The sequence below is a fragment of the Rhipicephalus sanguineus genome, chromosome 6, assembly GCF_013339695.2.
Source record: "Rhipicephalus sanguineus isolate Rsan-2018 chromosome 6, BIME_Rsan_1.4, whole genome shotgun sequence".
NCBI classification, from domain to species: Eukaryota; Metazoa; Arthropoda; class Arachnida; order Ixodida; family Ixodidae; genus Rhipicephalus; species Rhipicephalus sanguineus.
In genome coordinates this window covers 134,806,583-134,822,428 of record NC_051181.1, presented here as the reverse complement: position 1 = coordinate 134,822,428, position 15,846 = coordinate 134,806,583, and the positions used below count along the sequence as shown (strand labels likewise).

Genomic DNA, 15,846 nt, shown 5'->3' with positions numbered 1-15,846 from the left:
TTGTGTGAATGTTTGGCGATAACTGTGCAACTAGACTTGCAGCAAGTATTCAGAGGTTCAAGCGACAATTGCTTTCATAGTGGCCCTTTGAAGATGGTGCTAGGGAGAACCTTTACTTGAGGCAACCGTTGGATGTTGCCCTACGATTTTGCAAGCTGCTACTGCTTTCGCACAGCAAGACATTACAAACATGAGTTTATTAACAGGCATTTGTTATGCTGGCTCGGCCAATGGATGTGCTTGGAAAGGGAAAGGTCTTTAGGCTGAGAGTGCCTTGTAAAAAGGACAGTTTTTAAGGCTTTTTTAGGCATTTGCAATTTTATAGTGTTCGAAAAAGCTGCTCAGTTTTCTTCCGAATCTTCCGTTTAGTTGGCTTGTACCAAGATAATAAACGGACAACTAGGAAGTAATTGCACTTGCCAAAACTGGTTGACGACATGTCGTTGGTATCGTCAAACAACAAAATTAGTCTCTACTATCTGCAACAATGGGGTGTTGTGGAGGTCTTGCACAACGGCATTACTTGATATTTTACAATCTGTGTCACAGTTACAGGGTGCTGCATTTTCGTGCTTTCCTGTAATAGTTCTCGATAAGTGATGCCTTTCCCTTTTCATCTCTGTCCTTTCTAGGCTTTGAAATCGATTTGAACCCTCTCAAGAGCAGCAAGCCATATGCACTGCAGCACGAAGGTTATCGTTTCTTTATCAACGTGTGCGGCAGTGCAAGTGAATCTCCATGCGCTGGCGACGTCAAGAGTGCGAATGCATCGGTGTGCCAGGTGTCTATTACTGATGGGTAAGCTTGCTGTCAACTGTCATTTAGGTTAATATAGGAAGTGTTTAATTTCACTGAGTTTAATGCTGTATGATGGGATATGGCTGTTCACCAGTTCATTCCTCATATGTATAAATGGCCATTCTGTGCCATGTGAAAAGCAAGAATTTAGCGCACTTGTGTTGTCGACATGGCTTCACAGGCAGTTTCTGGGACCAGAAAAATGTGAGCAAATTTTAAACGTGATCATACAACTTTCTTCAGGTGCTGCCTTAATATTGTTTTGTGTTGAAGTAGGTGTTCAAATACAGTATGTGCACTTAAACAGTTCCTTGAACCTCAACTTTACTCCTGGAAATTGGCAGTCTGGGCCACTTTGATGTCGCAGATGCTCGAGCAGCAAAGATGATAGAGATTTATCCTGTTGCTCCTACGCTTCCTTTTCCTTGTTTTTTTTTTATTTTTTTATTTACGACTTGTTTTAAGCACCATGAAAATGCACACCCGCCTCAGTGGTCAAGTGGTTATGGTGCTCGACTGCTGACCATCGTGGGATTGAACCTTGGCTGCGGCGGCTGCATTTTCGATGGAGGCGTAAATGCTTGAGGCCTATGTACTTAGATTAAGGTGCACGTTACAGAACCCCAAGTAGTCTGAATTTCCGGAGCCCTCTACTGTGGCATATCTCATAATCATATTGTGGTTCTAACGCAATAGCGTTAAAGAGCTCATTTCGCAGAAATTCCGGTGTTGGTGGCGTCGGTGTCTTTGGTCGTGAGCGAAAAATCAGCATTGTCCATCAGCGAAAATTCGAGGCAGATGCAAATAAAGAAATAATAAAAAAATCTTCGGTTTGAGTGGGACTGGAGATTCGAACCTACAACCCCTCGCTGCGTGGTGCGATGCATTTAGCCGCTTGGCCACCACGCATATATCCTCTAGCGTACTAATGGCGAGCTATTTATATACACCATTTAGCGTTGGTGGTACGCACATCTCGGAGGTTCTTCAGCGGCTTGACAGGAAACCCCTGAGATGGTGCAAAGGGCCCATGGGCACGCTTTCAGTGTTCAGTTTCAATGTTCAGTGTTTCAATCTGCACTTTGGCTTTCCTTGTGCCACAGTTTAGGTGTCATCCGAGAAGCGAAGCCAGGCGAGCGATTGAGAAGGTGATACGAATGCGGTCCGATTACGCTATTGCGTGTTACTCTTGAAAGCGAAGCTCAAGTGTCCTCCAAGTTTTGGGACGTTAAATCCCAACAATTATTATTATTATTATGAAAATGCACAGTGCCAATTCACTTGATCTTAGTGTTCCTTCTCTTGCAGGCGCTTCTGGTCTCTTGGCCAGGCCAACGCAAAGTTGACATACATTGACGGAATGCTGAACCTAACCTACACTAACGGAACCCCCTACAATGATGCTGCCAAGACACCTCGTTCGTCTAGCTTGACCTTCCTGTGCGACTATGAAGCCGGCGTTGGTCAGCCCCAGTTTATGGATGAAGCCAGCCGCACTTATGCTTTCGTCTGGCGCACCAGCTATGCGTGCCCACCCACTTATTTTGTGGGCTGTGTGTACAGAGATCCACACACAAATTTAAGCTACGATTTGTCCAGGTGAGTAATTCAGCAGTTTTGCTGTTTGACGCAGTCACTGGGTTCTAATGGCACTTACTTGCTGTGAAACTTCAGGGCATAAGTGGGAGCATCGCCTTAGTATCTGGATCTCTGCTGCACTGGGATGGTACAGTGCATGTGTAAGCAGGCATCACTGTAGCCACTAATGCAATCAAAAATGCAATAAAATGTGTCATTGATAAAGAACAGTCATACATGCACCTGCTAATGTATACAGACTAACCTTAAATTCCCTGGTGGACCTTTCCATATTCTATGTAAATCTTGCTGTCAGTGTTTTTGGTGGGATGGCAAGGGAAATTGTCTGATTGGACTTAAGACCAGGATAATTCCTTCAAGTAAACAGTATTTAAAGGCCCCCGTGTACATTTGTGGTTGAAGCTGTTTTCTTAGTCCTCACACATTTGTATCTTCGCTGTTCGGGCTTGAATGCATACTGCTGTGTTATGTTTCATCTGCGCAGTCTCTAAAGGAATTGTTTTCTAAGAAAGGCCGAGAGACACATCAGGCACAGCAAACTTTCGTGGGAGGGAACCTCTTCTGTTTCACCCTTTGTCATAGGCTCTACTCTTGACACGGGAATAGGACTGCTAATTGGGTGGAAAATCTAGTTCAGTAAAAGTGGCAACGATATCTACGTTGTGAAAGAATAAAAAATTTCCTCTTCATGCATCAAGCCATTGAGAGACAGTTGCAGAAAATACCCCCTTGCGAAGTGAGCCGGTCATAAGTAATGAAGCGGTGCTCTTTAAGCGGCTGGGCCATCAGTGTTGACGTGTCAAGAGTTTCCTGTATGCTCTGTGTATAGGGATCATAGTCGGTAGTTGCTGTAAAAGTAATTAGAGCAGAATCGTGCCTTTTAATTTTACTCGTCTTTCATTGTTGCACGTGGCCTTTAACTGCTGTTGCGTCCTGATGACGTGCCATTCGTTCTTTACTCGGTGTCAAGACTGAACCAAGCCAATCCCGATGGAGACTGGATAGCTGAGGAGCACGAGGCCAGTTACACAGTCTTCGCCTATGTGAGCGTGTGCCGCCCACTGAAGCGTGCTCCACTGGGCTGTTCCTCCAAAGCTGCGGTCTGCATCGTTCACTCGTACCATAACAGAACGGTGAGAGGGTTTGCTTATTCATTCCTGCATTCTCCTTTCGAGGTTGAAAGCAATGTGGCCTTGTTGAAGAACATCTAAGCAGCTAGTGTAACAGACATAAAGAAAAAGAAATTCTAAACTTGCTCCCTCCAGTGTCCTGTTGCAACACATTTCTTCCTAGCAATTTCTGTGTGCTTTTTCACCAGCTGCAGCTCTGAACTCGGCTCATCTTGCCTTCACACTTCAAAGTGTTTAGACCGCATTCATAACGTGCAGTTATGTAAAACTAAAACTTTCTTTTGGGCATTTTACCCCAAACTTGCAAAGAATAGGATCACTTTCTCATTGAGATGCCCACTATCAAGCACCAGAATCTCCTCGTAAACCTATTAGCTGACATTTTGTAACTAGAAAGCATACTGTATTGTTAGCTCGTGTAGTGTTACTTTTTGTTGTCACCTTTTTATCGTTACATTTTACCCACTCACCTGTCTAATGCTCATGGCCCTTAAGATAATAAATTTATTAATCACATGCAATCTTTCTTAATTAGTGGGTGGCAAGAAGAGTAGAAATGTGTGAACTACAATATATGCAAGTACTAAGCTGCATGATGAACTTGAAAGGCCAACTTGGAATTGTCTTTAATAGACTTAACTTTTCCTGACTCTGCTTCTTTTCCTAGGAAAGGGTGGTGATCGCAAATGCTGGCCAGGCACGTAATGCCCCACGGAATGTGTCTGACCTTCTGACGCTTGAATATGACCATGGTGACCCGTGCCCGCACAAGAAGAATGCAAATTACAGTTCCATTATTCACTTCATGTGCGACCTCAATCAGGTAAGTTGTCTAGTTTGAGTATCTCCTTGCCTCATGGGTTTGAAATGTAGCATTGGGTTTCGCATTACATGTGGTGCTTAAAAAGACACTAAAGGGAAACTATTTTTCTATTACTAGCAAACAGGTCGGCAAACTCGTTTGAGTAGACTCACTTACTCGCTCAGACTCGGATCGAGTCGCAAGTCCGGATGAGTAATATTTTAGCGAGTCTGAATACGGATGAGTCTGGTTGGGGAAAATTTTGACGAGTCTGCAGCTGATTGTGGTGGCATAAGTTATTGCGCACAAAGAAAAAAAAAACCATCGAGTCTGATTTGAACCCCAGGCCCTCTGGATGGCAGTAGAGTATTCTACCACAGAGCCACACCGGTGCTTGAAACTCCTTCGCAAGAAGGCCCTATACGGGCATCATATCGGGCAGGAAATCACGTTAACAGACGTAATATAGCGTGTTAAAATGGTAAAATAACTAGGGGTGTGCGAATATTCGAAATTTCAAATAATTTTCTAATAGTGTTTGCTATTCGATTCGATTCGCACTGGAATTTTACTACAGTCGAACCCGTTTATAACGAACTCGAAAGTGTCGCGAAAAGTGGTCGTTATATCAGTAGTTCGTTGTATATGGACTCGCCCTTAAAAACGTGCGCTTGGCGGCTAAGCCGTTTTTTTTTTTTCTTTGTGCACTTTTATTAAAGTGCTAACAACCCCTTAGGTGACAAGCTAAGCCTTTTCGCGTCATGAAGCGACGCCCGCTGCGTGCTCACGAGTGAATAGGTGGATAGCAAAATGACTTCTTTTGGTTCGATGCCTAGCTCCTCGCTGTTTCAAGGTGTGTGCCGTTCAGTGTAATCGGGGAGAAAACGCGTACTTTCTGCGACGCGGTTGTTACCAGTTACGTTGCCTCCTCCCCGATTACACTGAACCGCACACAACTTGAAGTAGCGACGAGCTGAGCCTTGACGGTTCCTAGAACCGGAAGTGCTGTAGCAGACGACGCGCCGTTTTGCTATCCACCTATTAACCGCCTTTGCAATGAGCTGACACCGTTTCACCGAAGCGCGGTACCGCGACGTGGAGCCGATCATCCCTGGCTAGTTGCGTGCAGCGCATCGCCTACTCGGGTCGCGGAGTCACTGCCGGGCCGCTTGCTGTATGCCATATGCGCGTTTTTACGTTCTTCGTGCTTGCTTCACTCCAGACCGTGCACGGGTGCGGTGACTAGCCTCTTCGTTCAACGCGGCGAGAACAAGCATTTTCCAAGCAACACGCACTCTACGTCTCCGCGATGCTCTCGCGGCTTTGCACGACGATGCGCGGCGCACTTCTGTTGTCACCAAGACAAACACGCAGTATACGCTCGCTGTCACTGCATCGACGTTTCTCGGTGCCCGCGCCGCTCAACAACAAAGCGACGCGCACTTTAAAGCGGTCTCGCACGACACGGCGGCGGCGAACTTGCGAACGGCAGCATGGCTAAGCCTGGCGTGCTCGTACCGCCGTCCATCCGCAGTGTACGGCTTAATACGCCACACGCGCAGCCGAGCAGATATCTACAGATGACTGTGATAAGGTTGTCGGCTGTAAGGCATAATGGCACGTTCATCGACGGCCGCCACCTCGCCTTCGCTCTTTTCTGATGCTTATCCGCGAAGGCATCGCCGAAATCGCGCAGAAGTCGTAATCACCGATCGACCGGTCTCTGCCGTTACCGAAAAGACGGACGACTTTTCGTGGCACATTGTGGCGTCGACGAGTTTAGGGACGCAGTGAACCTTTTTGCGATGGAAAGTTATCGCGGTTATCACTTCTTGCATTTATGCCTTCTTGCGTTCCAAGGCATTGTTTGGTTCATCTCAGGCGGTCGTAGCTGCAGAGAACGGCGTCAGGAAAGGTTACTGTGCGAAAGCTGACCACAAGGCTTCATGCTGCCTACTATTCTTTTTTCCCCCCACTGCCATTCTACCACTGAAGAAACGCCTGGAAAGTGAGCGACCTCACTCGCAGCGTCAAAAAATCTGCGTGCGGTGCTCGCCGATCTGGGTATCTTAGTCGCGAGTAAACTGGAGAAGGCATGTTTTAACCTTTTTTCGCTTCGTATGCACCATATTTTTACCGCGTCCATGTCTGAAGTGTTCGTTGTAAAAGTAGGAGGCTTTGAAAAATGTTCGCTATATCTGGACGCAGCTTCAATGGTTAGCATAGGAAAATCGTAAGTGCACCCAAATATGGTCGTTATAACCGATAGATCGTTATATGTGGGATCGTTATAAGTGGGTTCGACTGTATTCGAACTATTCGAACTTCAACGAAAACAAACACAGTCAATGTCCGATTGAAAGTGACCCCTTCAGATTTTCAATATGCTTCACCTCATTACACTCTCGTATTGCGGCAAAGCTGCCTTTCAAGCTCCGTTGCGGTCGAACTTAGCCAAGACCACGGTGGCCAAGACACAGTCAACGTCCGATTGGAAGTGGTCCCTAGATTTTCAATATGCTTCACCTCATCACACCCCCGTATTGCGGCAAAGCTGCCTTTCAAGCTCCGTTACGGTCGAACTTTGCCAAGACACAGTCAACGTCCGATTGGAAGTGGTCCCTAAATTTTCAATATGCTTCACCTCACCACGCCCCAGTATTGCGGCAAAGCTGCCTTTCAAGCTCCGTTACGGTCGAACTTTGCCAAGGCACAGTCAACGTCCGATTGAAAGTGGTCTCTAGATTTTCAATATGCTTCACCTCATCACATCCTGGCGTAGCGGCAAAGCTTCCTTTCAAGCTCTGCTACGGTCACAAATGTACTAACTCAAGAAAACGCTGGTTCCAACATGGATATGAAAGATGTGGCAGAGGTGGGGGCTCAATTAATGCTGTTTCGGACCTGAAATTTGGGCAGGAAGTCCGAAAAATCGGAAGCCGAATCTTTTTAGCGTCCAAAATTTCAGATGTTCTTATATATCAACGTCTACGAGGCAGATTTGGAACTCCGGACTTGAAGGGAGCACACCCTTGTCTGCCACATCAGTTGGGCTTCCACAGAAGTTGAAAGAGGAGGAGAGGCTGACGAAATGGCATCTTTGCCTATCACGTGTAAAGTGTTGTCGGCAATACTTTGGTTGCGCCAAATCATGTACATAAATACAATTCGGCCTCTACATTGCCTCATTCTTGATAAGACAACTACGAAACACCACCCCGCCAGCGCTTCATCAACCTAGCAAAAAGAAACACTTTCATGTTGCTATCTGATAAAAACATACTTAGGGATTCTCTGCAACTTTTTTCTGTAATTTCACTTCAAAGTATTCGAAAAATGTTTGAGAAATATTCGAAAATTATTCGATTCGATTTGCACTCAATCTTTATTATTCGAATTCGCTTCGCACCCAAATATTTGCTATTCGCACAGCTCTAAAAATTACACCAGGTGTTGCACAATATAATTTGCGTAATGAGTGGGCGGTAATGCTTCACACACATTACAAAGGGGTCAGCCATAATTCATCAGCCGCAGCATCAACAAAGTGCACATAATGCTTTACAGATGCATAGTGGGTACTTCCCCACTTCGCAAAATTATAATTTTAAGGCGTAGTGGGTACTTTGCGACTGTACTTGCAGTAGACCCCCTAAGAGAGTTCACTATGGGCTCTAGAAGGGCCGCTCCTCCAGCTTTTGCTGTGACTGTGCTGCATGCTCTGTGCAGGCCTGACTTGTTTACAGGTATCTGAGGTTCTTGTTCATTTCAGCCCGAGCAGCTTCACTACCTGAAGGGTGGGGAGACCTGTCAGCACAAGTTTCTGTGGGTGACACACATGGCCTGCCCTGTGAGTCACCTGGAGGCAGTCAACTCGTGCACGCTCACCGACCGGCAGGGAACCACCTACAGTCTCTCGTCGCTGCACCTGCAGGACAGCTTCTACACGGTCACGCACGGCGACGTCATCTATGAGGTGAGGAGGAAGTCTAGTCCAACTCTGGGCGGTTTCTGGGTCTGTGTTGCAATTCTGGACAGCATCGTAGGCAGTCTACGCTGACAGCTTACAAGACAGCATCGAGTCCCAGTCATCTGAGAAATGGAATGCGTCTGGATGATGTCTGTGCGACATGATGCCATCTCGCGTTACGAAAAAGCTTAGAAAAACAAACATAATTGTTATTTCTTTAACTTCTTACGTGTTATATCTATGAAAAATTTAACATAGCTTACATTGAGTGCGTGGAAAAGTCTGCTTGTGTGCAGACAACCATAGCGGCGAGATCCGCACTATCCGAGCATTTCACTGAGCCGCCATCTTGTTCGGACAGCAAAGTAGCCTGCATCGTTTTTGTTCTCCGATGCTACCTTTTCGAAGCTATTTTGCCGGTTGCGTCAGAATTGGAATGGGAATTAAGATGGCCGCAGTCCACTTGGCTGTCTATAGACGTCCACGGTGAGTATTGAAGCACAGCCTCTACAGGATTGCTGGGTCGACCACGTGACCTGCAGAACTGCTTTTATCATGTGTGGCCTTCAGCAGTGGCTTGCCAACAGAAACATCTTTGTGGTGCGGATTTTGCGTGGAAAGTTGCTGTTGTGACTCAAGACATGCCAATGTTCCTATAAGTAATCTTTTTATCGGTGGTACCTGTCACTCTGATATGAATTCTTCTGCCGACTCCATTGCCAGGATGTGTGCAAGCACTTTGTTACCATAGTGTATATTGAGGCTTGTGCAAACAAATTTGCTTTGCAACGCTGTCTTGTCCAGCATTTTCAGTTTTGTTATAGCTGGAGAGTAGTGCGTTGAAATAATGCATGAGAAGCTAAATTTTATGATTAATTCTTTACAGCCGTACAATTAGTTCTGCCGATTTTCTTAAGGATCCACTTCAGCTATACCAGCGGTGTCCTGCCCTAGCTAGCAATGTGACCTTGGATTGGTAATTGTGGTGGAAGATAAGAGCAAGATGCTGATGGCAAATAGGTTACTGTATCTGGAAGCAGTGCAAATCTTGACGCGTGCTTAAACATTGAGGTGGCAGTCTGCCACTCCTCCACACTTCAAGGCAAAAGTGCTAAATTATGAAAATTCATATGTGGTAAGACTGCTTTCAAGCGTAACACCCTGCAAGTACGCTGAACTGCCTTACGCTATTTCTCGAAGATGAGGCCAATTCTCTTTCAAGACACTTTCTGCATCTGCAGTTCACACTATGTCAGGCCTACCTCATTCTTTTTCTATTGATTGTAGTAACATTGTATAAGTTCATAAGTTTTAATTCATGGTTGTATGTGACCATATGTATACCCGTATTATATGTTTATGAACATAGCATCTCTAAGTGGATATTGTGTATGTCAGTTCGTTTCACTCTTATTTCAAGCTCATGGTTCATGAAACCACCTCTGAACGAGTGATGTGTGTATACAAAAAAGGTCCTCTCATGATTTCCTCCCTTTTTTTATTGGCCTTCTAGATGAGGGAAAGGTACCTTGCTTTTCACTTTTGTCATTGTCTAAATAAATGCTAAAACTTCCTGCAGCTGAACGTGTGTGGTCCAGTGCACGGAGGCCACTGTTCCGGCCAAGGTAACACCAGTGTGTGCATGGTGAAGGGCTCTTCTGCCAAGCAGCTTGCCAAGACTAACGGCATGTCCCTGACCTCGGATGACCCCGGCTCACTTCGCCTGACCTACGTGGGCAACTACTCCAATCACACGGGTGAGGAGAGCCCTTTTGCCAAACCAGATTCTTGCAAATTTGTATTTGAAAGCAGTATTGCGTCTCTACACTGCTCAAAGGGGGAAATGGTGCGTTGAAAGTCGCGATTTTCGCGAACAGCAAAACAACTACAAAAAAGTTAACCTGTCGTGGTAGCTTGGCTGCTGGGGTGTCATGCCGCCAAGCTCGAGGATGCGGGTTCAGTTCCCGGACACGGTGGCCACATTTTGACGGGTTGGAAATGCAAGACTGTTCGTGTACTTAAATCTAGGTGGTCATTAAAGAACCCCAGCAAGTCAGAATTATCCAGGGGCCTAACTAGTTGCCAATAACAGATTTGTCCGTCAGCTTTTAAACTATTAAGGAGAGACCCTGATTCAACATGTTTGTTGTTTTTGAGCAGATTTTTATCAAACTTTTACAGCTTATGTATTTTTATGTGCAGATTTCAAACATGCAATTACTGTTCTGTAGTGTAGTTTTAAGATGTAATGTTTTTAAAATATGCGATAGTTTTTGTATTGTTAAAAGCAAAAGTTATTTTTTAACTACGGGAGTTATAAAGCAAATCAGCATATAACAATAAGCTGAAATGACTACTGCATGCAGTAAAAGAGTGGATGTTCTAAACCTATTTGAACAAAAGCTATGGTACGTTGAACATTTGCAAGTGAGTCTATATGAAGGTGGGGATTTTGCTCACGAAAATTCAATATACCATAAGTTTTGTTCAAATGGGCAATTTAGTAACTCGAAGATTGAAGTGAGCTCTCCATAAAAGCAATGACATCTTCTGGATCTGGAAAAAATGCAAGTACTCGTGGAACTGTGGCTCGACTTGAGTTCCCACCTGCTCTTTTTCTCGCGCAGCTGCGGCCTTCAAAGTGGTCATCGATGCTACCTGCAACGAAGGTACCAATGGCCACCACATGTCCCTGCTGAAGGAGGAGCCTTCGCTTGTGGTGTTTGGCTTGTCCACACCCTTGGCCTGCGAACCGGTGCCTGCCAAGTGCGTCTTTGACGACTTCTATGGCTATGAGTACGACCTGACTCCCCTCCAGCTGCGCACTGGCAACTGGGAGGTGTACCACTCCAAGAGCAACCGCCACTTTCACATCTCCTTCTGCCAGTCGCTGAACCCGAGCCCCGGCTACTCCTGTCCACGTGAGTAGAGAGGTCCCCCACTGTTACACATTGCGAATGCAAAGCATTCTCTGGGAAGCAGATCTTGCATTCACCTAAAAAATGGCATATTTGGAGATTAAAAAGCTAGCCCCAGTTCCACCCATTGTGATTCTGCAGAAACAGCGGAGCTGTGGTTCTCCTGTGTATCCCTTGTGAGTTTTTGCGATTTTCTGTGATGTTTTGCGATTTTGTGTGGGTGCCTGCGATTAGGTTAATTGTCGAGCAGTGATGCACTGGAAAGGACGTGCGACAGCCCCTGCCACACCCACCCCTGCTACAGTGACTTCAGGCCCTATTCACGCTCAAGCTGCCCTTGCCCATTTCACTGTGCGGCTACCGTTACGTCCGCAATCCAGGCAGGTACGCTATTTATTGGCGTATCTTACTTAGTGTAGCGTGATGTGCGATGCGGATACTCATCTGTCCTCACACCCATCCCTGGAACAGGTCCATTGTTAAAATGCTGGCTAAGTAGTTTTAAACATTAAAACAATCTTATAAAACGGTAATTCATTGCAAAGTATAAAAATTAATAATTTGAAAGAAAACTTCATTACAGACATTGTGAGGAGTGAGGGGGCCTCTACATGCGTATTACCAGTGTTGTCTGACGTTGCCCAGCAGTTGGCTAACGTTGGATAGCACTGGCAGTGCATGGTGTGAGCAGCTGCTACGATGCTTTGCACTACCGACAGTTCCCCTTAGGGAAATCTGACATGGTTTTCTGTTCTACTGAGGGTTTTAAATAGAGCTGTGCGAATAGCAAAATTTTGGGTGCGAAGCGAATTCGAATAATAAAGATTGAGTGTGAATCGAATCGAATAATTTCGAATAATTTTCGAATATTTCTCAAACATTTTTCGAATAATTCGAAGTGAAATTACAGAAAAAGTTGCAGAGAATCCCTAAGTATGTTCTTGTGAGATAGCAACATGAAAGTGTTTCTTTTCGCTAGGTTGATGAAGCGCTGGTGAGGTCATGTTTCATAGTTGTCTTTCTTATCAAGAGTGAGGCAATGTAGAGGCCGAATTTTATTTATGTACATGATTTGGTGCAACCGAAGTGTTGCCGACAACACTTTACACGTGATAGGCAGAGATGCCATTTCCTCAGCCTCGCCTCCTCTTTCAACTTCTGTGGAAGCCCAAATGATGTGGCAGACAAGGGTGTGCTCCCTTCAAGTCCGGAGTTCCAAATCTGCCTCGTAGACGTCGATATATAAGAACATCTGAAATTTTGGATGCTAAAAAGCTTCGGCGTCCGATTTTTCGGACTTCCTGTCCAAATTTCAGGTCCAAAACAGCATCAATTGAGCCCCCAACTCTGCCACATCTTTCATCTCCATATTGGAACCAGCGTTTTCTTGAGTTAATACATTTGCGACCGTAGCGGAGCTTGAAAGGCAGCTTTGCCGCAATACGGGGGTGTGATGAGGTGAAGCATATTGAAAATCTAGGGACCACTTCCAATCGGACGTTGACTGTCTCTTGCCTAAGTTCGACCGTAACGGAGCTTGAAAGGCAGCTTTGCCGCAATACGGGGGTGTGAGGAGGTGAAGCTTATTGAAAATCTAGGGACCACTTCCAATCGGACGTTGACTGTCTCTTGGCTAAGTTCGATCGTAACGGACCTTGAAAGGCAGCTTTGCTGCAATACGGGGGTGTGAGGAGGTGAAGCATATTGAAAATCTAGGGACCACTTCCAATCGGACGTTGACTGTCTCTTGCCTAAGTTCGACCGTAACGGAGCTTGAAAGGCAGCTTTGCCGCAATACGGGGGTGTGATGAGGTGAAGCATATTGAAAATCTAGGGACCACTTCCAACCGGACTTCGTCTCTTGGCTAAGTTCGACCGTAACGGAGCTTGAAAGGCAGCTTTGCCGCAATACGAGAGTGTAATGAGGTGAAGCATATTAAAAATTTGAAGGGGTCACTTTCAACCGGACGTTGACTGCATTTGTCTTTGGGAAGTTCGAATAGTAAAATTTCAGTGCGAATCGAATCGAATAGCAAACACTATTCGAAAAATATTCGAAATTTCGAATATTCGCACACCCCTAGTTTTAAATGTTTGTAGAAATACTGGCTGTTGGCTGAGTGATGATTGTACTCCCATGCCAAGTATAGTTTGCTGCTTCATGTCAAGAAAGGCATTTGGGTAGCCCAATATTGCAAACAGTGCAGATGATAGTATGTGAAATGCAGAGGAGGCATGCACTCCGGTAACACTGTCTGTGCTCTTTACCATTTTTTAATGAAAACATTCTATCTGAGCTCGAAACTCGTCAAGATAGGTAGTATTGCACTGAGGGTTATCGAAGCAGCTGTCTTGGGATTCAGTCATATCTTGGGTGGCTTGTCTTGGGATGCAAGTGGAACCTAATAAACTTCCTTTTGTACATTCAGGAGTTGGGAGGTAATGAAAGCTGGCAGAGTTCCCTTTTGCAGGTTGGGACATATCTGCAGGTCTCTCTCACTTTCTGTACATTCAGGAGCCAATGCTCGGTGCTCTGCAGCTCCCTTAACCCTTTGCGGTCCGACACCCTTTCCCAGCTTCCGTCCATTCTGGTCTGAAAGTGAAAGACTGAAAGCTCAAGTAAAAGAAGTGTACTTACTTTTTTACAGATGGCACATAATGTAGTGAGAAAACGCACGCGTCAATCAACCGCGAAAGGACTTGTCCAGCAGTGTCCGACCACGGACCGCTGCGGCCGTGTTGCGTTGCAGAGGGTTAAACTACAACCTCCCCCACTCCCATTTCTACCTCTCAGGCTTGAACTCTAGCACTGTAATTCGCTGACTGTCATAATGTAGCGCGAAGACACAAATACAAAGACGTGGAGACTTGCAACACAGGCACACTGTGTCTCCGTGCTGCACTATGACGATTGGCAAACACCAGCTAGCCCAACAAGCCCTCCTCTAGCACTGTAACATGTGTGGCCTTTACCCACAAGGGGTGATCTGTCTGCACAAAAATTCAGCCTTCGTTTTTCATTTACTGTCGCACAAATATGCTTTAATGCTAGAACCAATGTGCTACAAAGGAAACCAGGCTCCATATTTTGGGAACTAGGCATGTGTTGCTACATTGCACTTTGTACTTACGCAGCTGGTGTCGCTGTTTGCGAAACAAACGCCCAGACACCCACTCTGCCAGGCGTCAGTTGGGGAAACGCATACGGCGTGCCCACGGTTACCAGTGATGGTGCCGTGCTCGTGCAGTACCCGAACGGCGGTCCCTGCGCCAACGGCCAACGCACTCGCAAGACCGTCGTCTCTCTCATCTGCAACGATGAACAGGCGGGTTGTTGGCTGCAGTGGTGGCCTTGCATACTTTTCACTCTGCAGCAAATGCAGACTATAGGACCGGCTTTAAGGAGAATCCAGTTTATCAATTGTATACAGGGTCGCCCACATCTAATGTGAACACCTCATTAATATTCATGACCTCATGGAAGCTGATGTTCAATAACATAATTTGGAAATTTGTTATTGCATTCAACACCGTGATATCGCGTCGTATAAGGTACATTTCCCTCATGAAGTAGAATAAACGTTTAAGTTTTATAGGTTTGGAGTATTCACCTTGGGTGTGGTCGACCCTGTACTTGCAAAATAAGAACCAACTGTAGATGCCAAAGCCACCAAGTATGGCTGTCAAATTGAACGCTGCACGTGGCGGCTAATCACGCGCATTTTTCAAGTAGGTATGCCCATATTTTTTCTTTATTCCGGAAGATTATCGCACATCTTACAGTTCACTTTCAATAATTCGACCTTGACGGATGGGACTAATGAACTTTATTGAATTATTTGGCAGGTTCACTTGAGCAAGAGGCCAAAAAAATAAAATATTGCCGAATGATTTGCTGTATTTGCTACAATCTAACATCTCTCTGAAGTGAGCACACACCCACAGTTTGTGTTCAAATTAGAAAATTGACGTTTAAGTCGAATGGGACTGCTGAAATTAGACATTCGAATGCTCACTTGATTTTTTTTGGAATGAAATGCGTGCTTATAGATCTTTCATGCTGGCAAGAAAAAAACGAAACCAGTGAACTTTACTACTGAATGAAATTTTATTCACTTATTAATTGTTTGTAGGCTGCATGATATTGCTATGAAGAACTACGACATGTCATCCTCCGAACGTTAAGTAGCACATTTTATGTCCTACATTTATGGGATCATGGATCGTGCCTACACAAACCACATCTCCAGTCCATCTTGTGACACTTGATTTTATCATGTCTTGTTACGCTATCAAATATGGCTCTGTGGACAGCAAACAAGCATTAAAACATGACATGCAGTTATCATGATCATACACTCTAAGAAATAAGTCCTTTGACTCTTTTTTTGTGACTCCTGACTTGCCACATATGACTCTCTTTAAAGAGACTCGTGAACTCTTTTGTGAGATCATTACATGCTCTTCTAAGAGTCATGGGACACAAAAGAGTGTTAACTATCTTTAAAGGGATCATATACGTGGCAAGTCAGGACTTACCAAAAAGGGTCACACATGCTCTTTTTTTCTTTAGTGTAGAGAAGCCACAGAGGCTTAGGTCATACAGTATAATTGATAACATTTGGAGCT

At 45.2% G+C, this 15,846-nt stretch overlaps 1 protein-coding gene across 1 annotated transcript in view; it reads left to right on the top strand.

The window, feature by feature from the left end:
* LOC119397571 (cation-independent mannose-6-phosphate receptor) overlaps nt 1-15,846 on the top strand; it is a 78,472-nt gene that overhangs the window by 19,891 nt on the left and 42,735 nt on the right. The window contains 8 exon segments of the mRNA XM_049417118.1: nt 633-798; nt 2,107-2,397; nt 3,368-3,530; nt 4,195-4,350; nt 8,102-8,305; nt 9,879-10,056; nt 10,927-11,220; nt 14,353-14,543. Of these exon segments, the coding sequence (XP_049273075.1) occupies nt 633-798; nt 2,107-2,397; nt 3,368-3,530; nt 4,195-4,350; nt 8,102-8,305; nt 9,879-10,056; nt 10,927-11,220; nt 14,353-14,543 (1,643 nt within the window).